This window comes from Lolium perenne, chromosome 1 (assembly GCF_019359855.2).
Source record: "Lolium perenne isolate Kyuss_39 chromosome 1, Kyuss_2.0, whole genome shotgun sequence".
NCBI classification, from domain to species: Eukaryota; Viridiplantae; Streptophyta; class Magnoliopsida; order Poales; family Poaceae; genus Lolium; species Lolium perenne.
Window position 1 is genome coordinate 162,871,975 of NC_067244.2, and position 6,746 is coordinate 162,878,720.

The window sequence follows — 6,746 nt, forward strand, 5'->3', positions numbered from 1 at the left end:
CCTCCCCGAGACAATGGCCACGGACTGGTGCCAGAGTAGAAGGAACCAAACGGTGGGGTAGACATGCGTTGCCACCGTCGATATCAAGGGGGGGATGAGGATTTTGTAATGAGGCTAATGGAGGAGGCCGTGACACCCAACTTTGTTGCGAAACGCCGCAGGATTTCGCTACCTCGTGCCATCTCGTGGTGAGCTCTCGCGTGCATGACATCTTCGCTTTTTCAACCGCTGGGGTCTGGTCCCAAAATATTGCCGATTCGGCCATTCCAGCGTGCGAGCCACAACGCAGACCATCCAATGACATCCAAAGAGCATGTCTGGAGGGGATGCTGAGCTATCAAACACAACCCTAGTCTGTGCAACGGTGCGTGTACATGTACCAAAAGATATTTTGGAAGAAAAAAAAAGATCTGCTCCAGTTTTGGCATGTCTGGCAGGCCCCACATGTAACTGGTTCACGCCAGTCAAGCAGGCAGGCAGGCTAGGCTCCGCTTCTCTTGGGCGGGCGTTGGAACCGAGGCTGGCTGGGAGGAGGCGCATCGTATGGACCGCGCCGCCCTGCTAACCTGGCGACGGGCCCTCCCACCCACCCCGCCCGCGGCGTATAAAGGCCCGGCCCACGGATCAAACGGGCGGTGCCTGCGACCTCCCCCCTTTAACCCTCGCATCGCTCGCGGCCTCTCCCTCCTCCTCCTCCTCCACCGCGACCGCAGCTTCTGTCCCTTGCGCCAACCCCGCTCCATCCTCCAACAATGGCGGCGGCGGCGGAGATGGTGCGCGGATTCGCGCCGGCGACGCGCGTGGCCGGTGCCAGGCCGGCGCCGGCGACGGCGGCGCCCCCGCAGCCCAGGAGGGCGGTCGCCGCGCGGGTGCTGCGCACCTCCGCCTCCGAGAAGGTGGCGGCGGATCTCCCCGTCGTCGGGAACAACGGCTCCCTCTCCGCTCTGGTGAGTGTCCGCGCCTCCTCTCTCTCTCTCCCTCGCGCGCGCCTCCTAGCTTGCTCTGCTCTGTACGCGCTGAACAGAGATTGGTCTCTGTCTCGTGCTCTGGGTTCTTTCCACGCGGGCCGTTCGAGCGATTCGTCGCCCCGCGCTCGTGTAGCCCTCGGCTGATTTTGATCCCGAGCGCCCCGGTTGGATTCGCCGTGTCGCGCTTTGCTCGGATTTGTCTGCTTGCGCTTGTGGCCGTCGTGGAGCCGCCGTTGCCGCGCGCTTGGTAGTGACTGACTGACTGGTGTCTGATTTCGAGCGCCGCGTTGGGTGCTCCGACGCGATCTGTTCCAGCTTGCTGTAGCCTCGTCGCTCAGCCCTTTTGATCTGCTCATTTCCACCGCATTATATTCAGAGGACTGCATGTCTTTTACTCTGATCTGACGCTAGTATGAACAGAAATAAAAGCAGTTCAGACTTGAAAAATAAATAAATAAAAGGCCGGCTCGCGCTCGCCAAGTGATTTATGTCGATTACTGGACTCTAACACACATTTGGTTTTCGATTACTAGGCAATTCCTTGATTCTCTTGCTAGAGGCCCATTTGTTCTCCCTATTAGTTCGCTTTGAATATTCTAAACGGGACGGGGGATTCAGCTGGTCGAAACATGTGCTTCGTTCAGTCAAAGATTTACTAATTTCCCCCCTGCAGAGCAAAAGCGAGGTTGCTGCTGACGCCACCTCGCAAGCGGCCGGCGTGAATACCCGGAGGAAGACGAAGATTGTCTGCACCATAGGCCCCTCGACCAACACCCGGGAGATGATCTGGAAGCTTGCGGAGACTGGAATGAATGTCGCGCGTATGAATATGTCCCATGGCGACCACCAGTCGCACCAGAAGGTGATTGACTTGGTGAAGGAGTACAACGCAGAGAACACCGATGGCAACACCATTGCTATCATGCTGGACACAAAGGTATGTCATGGCTGGATACGTTAAATTCAATGTAACGGTCAATTGGGATAAGATGATTAAGGTTCGGTGATGTAGGGTCCGGAAGTGAGAAGTGGGGATGTTCCTGAGCCAATCATGCTCGTGGAAGGACAGGAGTTCAATTTCACGATCACAAGGGGGGTCAGCACCATAGACACTGTCAGTGTGAACTATGATGACTTCATAAGTGATGTTGAATCTGGTGACATACTGTTGGTGGATGGTGAGGACTGATCTTTCACCATTTAGATCGCAGTTTTTCATGTGGATCATTAATGTCTGCTTTAAGAAGTACCTCGTATTTTCTCTACAACTACTCCTGGTTATTTCTTGCTCAGTCTATTCCTCCTGATTTATCATAGTGCAAGCAGTTTTAGAATCTGTGGTGTCACTCAACACTTTTAGGGTTGACTCTCAATATAGAAAGAATCAAAGAATTATCAACATGACAATATCAATTACTTGATTTTTTCATGAAGTATATTTTCGTAAGACATAGTTTATATTATTTAAAGCATCATGTTTTTTCCAAAACGATGGTATTTTTTTTTTTTACTTCGAAGGCGGCGCCAATGTCCTAAAAACTACTCATATTGTGAATCAGAGGAAGTACTACTTTCATTCTATCAGATTATTTAGCTGTCTTTCAAAATTTATTCGTATTGGTTGCAGCTAAACAATACATAATGTTACACTTCCTGATCCTTCACATATTGCTTGTCTTACAGGAGGAATGATGTCGCTTGCTGTGAAGTCGAAAACAACCGACACGGTCAAGTGTGTAGTAGTTGATGGTGGAGAGTTGAAATCAAGGCGCCACCTCAATGTACGTGGAAAGAGTGCGACTCTTCCATCTATAACAGGTTTGTTCGTTTCTGCCCTAACATATTCAATTGTCACATAGTTGTCCACAAATCCTGACATGATTATGCTACAACAGAGAAGGATTGGGAAGACATCAAGTTTGGTGTGGAAAACGGTGTTGATTTCTATGCTGTTTCATTCGTGAAGGATGCCAATGTTATTCATGAACTCAAGGACTACCTGAAAAGTAATGTTTCTGTCATCTATGGAAGTCCTGAAAATCTATATTGGGAGCTTTCTCAATATTTAATTTGCTGTTTTAATATCCAGGTGCTAATGCGGATATACATGTCATTCCAAAAATTGAGAGTGCTGATTCAATTCCAAACCTGCAGTCAATTATTGCTGCTTCAGATGGGGTAATGCCCTGAACATTGCCTGTACTATTAGTTCATTCATGTTAAAACTAGTAGCAACTTTTTCCCACATGTAAATTACCTTAGATTGATGTGTCATGAGTAGTTAGATCAAGAAATGGTTTATTGAGGATCTTTGGTTGTAACTGAAACTTTGAACACAATATTGTCTGAATTCCTTTGTTCTATGTATGTCTTGATGCATCCTGTGTGTGTGCATGCAGGTCTTATGTATGTGATAATGAAAATGTTATAATTCACCACCTTCATGAACTTGTTTGTTACTGCTAAATACTGAACTTCTTGAAATGTTTATAGGCAATGGTGGCTCGTGGAGATTTGGGTGCTGAACTTCCAGTTGAGGAAGTTCCTTTACTACAGGTGAGACTAATAAAAAACAATATATATAATTTTCGTGTGGCAAGAAAATTGTTCTTCTTTTGTACATCCCCCTTTTTTTGTTAATATGCCTAAAATGTAACCAACCATCAATTAAATCTTAACTGCGATACCTTTTACAGGAGGAGATTATCAGAACATGCCGTAGCATGCAGAAACCAGTAATTGTTGCCACAAATATGTTGGAAAGCATGATAGATCACCCAACTCCAACAAGGGCAGAAGTCTCTGATATAGCAATTGCTGTTCGGGAAGCTGCTGATGCGATTATGCTCTCTGGTGAAACTGCTCACGGAAAGTAAGAATTCAACATGTTCTTATGTATAGTAATCAAGCAATTACACAAGCGTTTTCAGCGGGTACGATCTACATTCAATTAGTTGCATTTCGACTTACCTCTGCATCTTTCTGTGTTTAGGTACCCATTGAAGGCAGTGAAGGTGATGCACACTGTGGCACTTAGAACAGAATCCAGCCTTTATGACCCAACTAAAGCTCCCAGTCTTGTTGCCCGCCCACAGGTATGATCCTTTTTTCTGGTTTCTGCACCTTCAACTCACTATACAGTGTCTTCTGCTTTATTTGATGTTCATAGTTTAGGCTCCAACTGCCTGCCACCCTTTTTTTTTTGTTCTGAACCCTTGCTTTCTCATGATTTTCTTTGCAGGCTCTGCTCAATGATGACTTCTGCAAAAGCCAACTAAGTAAAATGTTCGGATCTCATGCAACGATGATGGCAAACACCCTCCAGACACCGATTATTGTGTTTACACGCGTGGGCTCCATGGCTGTTCTTCTGAGCCACTACCGTCCCTCGTCCACCATATATGCATTCACCAATGAGTAAGTTATTTTGTGACTTTTACCGATGCCATGCCAAATATAAGCACAGCCCCTCTTGTGAAATCCACTTTGGGAGTAGGTTATGCATTGATCTATGATTGATGCTCTAGAGTACTGACGATGGCATTGCACTCTTCTTGCAGAGTACGAGTGAAGCAACGGCTGGCACTCTATCAGGGTGTGGTTCCCATTCTCATGGAGTTCTCAGATGACGCGGAAGAGACTTTCTCAAGAGCAATTACCAGCTTGCTGGTAAGTCAGTTGGTCTTTTACCATTGTTTCGACACTAAGCATGCTGATTTCCCATAAAAAGTTTAGTCCCTTAATTTCTCGGTTTCATTCTGACTGATCAAGGATTTGTTTGATGCTTGACAGGACGCCAAATACATGAGTGAAGGGGACTATGTCACCCTTGTTCAGAGTGGGTCGCAGTCCATCTGGAGAGAAGAATCTACTCACCACATCCAAGTGAGGAAAGTGCAGGGCTGATGTGGAACATGCCGAAGCATGCCTGTCTCAAGTTTTGATGGCACCTTCAAGTGTTACTCTACCGTGTCGCGTCACAAGGGATGTCTGAGTAATTTTTATGGATAACGATTGCTATGTCGAGCTGTAGCTTATGTTGAATTTACTTGTGAACACTGGAATTTTCAATACAATATTCATTCTTATTCGCATTGAAAAGAAGGTAGTAGCAGCAATTGATCTAGATCATCAAGATGGCAGTAAATACGTCTGCCATATTCGGTTTTCTATGAGGAAACATATTGCTTGAATGGTCAAGTTTTGATTTCGATTTGTCTTTTCACGGAGAGATGTCCATTGTAGGAACCTGATAATCATTAGTAGTGATATGGGGGATCCCAGCGGATCCATCTAGGTTGATGCCCGATCTTTCACAGCGAGAACCTGGGGTAGTAAATCCTCCCAATAACGCGATGAACGCAGCCTGGAGAAGTGGGAACAAATCCAGCAAGCAACGGATCGATGAACGATACGCCTCAAACCTGAGCTAGACAATCCTTGATAAACACAAGAACATTCGCAGCGGATATAATAGATAAACGGCAGCGCCGTACCCCGGAGGGATGATACACGTGAACACATGCAATGGGGAAAACCCTAATCTTTAGACTAAACTTGTTCTACCCTAAACCCTAGTCGTCCCTCCACCTTATATGAGGGGGTGGTGGCCGGCCAACCCCTATTGGGCTGGGGCGCCCCATTATGGGCCTAAACCTAGTTTGACTCAGACAGGTCCAAATCAAACAGACACAACTTAAAACCCTAGATGGTCCACCACATGACCTGGCTACATTATTCCCTAATAATAACACTAAGATATAATAATGGTACAACCTTAGACTTAATCCTCGTATCAATGGTTGTCCTAGTGTATCAGGCCTGGATATCCATATCATCCTCCCCTTTTTCAAGAAGCGTTGTCCCCAACGCGTGAGGGTCTTCTGGAAAAAGGTGACGTGATATGAACACGACACGTCCTCACCGTCCTCAAGTCTTGCTTGCCTTCCACACCATATCCTCCCTCGCGGCCTGCTTGACTTGATACAGCACTTGGCGCCTCCTTTCGTCTCCATATGAGCTTGGACTTCGGCGCCAACTCCTTCTTCTTGCGAGGTTTTGATGGACCCCTGTGTCGCTGCACATGACCCTGCACAAGATGTGTAATTCCTGGGCCACATAGATGTCTCACACGTCCATCCTTGCCTCGATGCATCCGCGGTGTCGCGGAAAACTGGACTGCAGTACTCCTAGCACGGTAGTGCCGCTGCCCACTGTCTCTGACGCGCTCACCTCCCACAACTCCCACGCGCATCTGCGGCACATGTACTGAAATATCATCAGCACAAACATCATCAGTCTGTATACTGGCATCAACACAAACTGGAACTGTAGCACATGCTGCAACATCCACATCAACAACAAGTGTAGCTTCATCCGGCTTGTCACCAACAAGAACTGGCTTGTCATCTACAGGCATGACTGAAACATCACCAACATCAATGCTCGGAACATCATGCACCTCTTGCTGCACTTTAGGCTTGTGCAACTTCTCCTTACGCACTACTAACTCCACATCGGACTTGATATGATCATCACCCAAAGGCTTCAAAGTCCGCTGTTTGCCACCATGCATAAAAGAATATGTATTTGCTCTCCCAGCATGTGTCACATTACGATCATACTGCCAAGGACGCCCAAGTAGCAATCCGCACACCTTCAATGGCAACACATCGCAATCGATCTCATCAACATAATCATCAACTGTAAATGGCACACGCACCTTATGAGTAATCTTCAGCATACCACAACTATTCAACCACTCAAGACGTTTAGGTT

The 6,746-nt window shown here is 47.0% G+C and overlaps 1 protein-coding gene across 1 annotated transcript; it reads left to right on the top strand.

Annotated features, from left to right (window-relative positions):
• Window positions 1-653: 653 nt before the first annotated feature.
• On the top strand, window positions 654-5,059 carry LOC127310743 (pyruvate kinase isozyme G, chloroplastic). The gene is made up of 12 exons (XM_051341389.2): window positions 654-947; window positions 1,642-1,905; window positions 1,981-2,146; window positions 2,652-2,786; window positions 2,864-2,974; window positions 3,058-3,146; window positions 3,462-3,524; window positions 3,665-3,840; window positions 3,961-4,063; window positions 4,210-4,385; window positions 4,529-4,637; window positions 4,761-5,059. The coding sequence occupies exons 1-12, from the start codon at window positions 753-755 to the stop codon at window positions 4,872-4,874; spliced, it is 1,701 nt and encodes a 566-aa protein (XP_051197349.1). The 5' UTR covers window positions 654-752; the 3' UTR covers window positions 4,875-5,059.
• Window positions 5,060-6,746: the final 1,687 nt, after the last annotated feature.

What these genes read in the sequence shown, in the direction of transcription:
- LOC127310743 (XM_051341389.2), top strand. Translation starts at nt 753, where the DNA reads ATGGCGGCGGCGGCGGAGATGGTGCGCGGATTCGCGCCGGCGACGCGC. An exon ending in CTATCATGCTGGACACAAAG is followed by an intron (nt 1,906 to 1,980) that starts GTATGTCATGGC and finishes TCGGTGATGTAG; the next exon opens with GGTCCGGAAGTGAGAAGTGG. An exon ending in GTCTTGTTGCCCGCCCACAG is followed by an intron (nt 4,064 to 4,209) that starts GTATGATCCTTT and finishes TTTTCTTTGCAG; the next exon opens with GCTCTGCTCAATGATGACTT.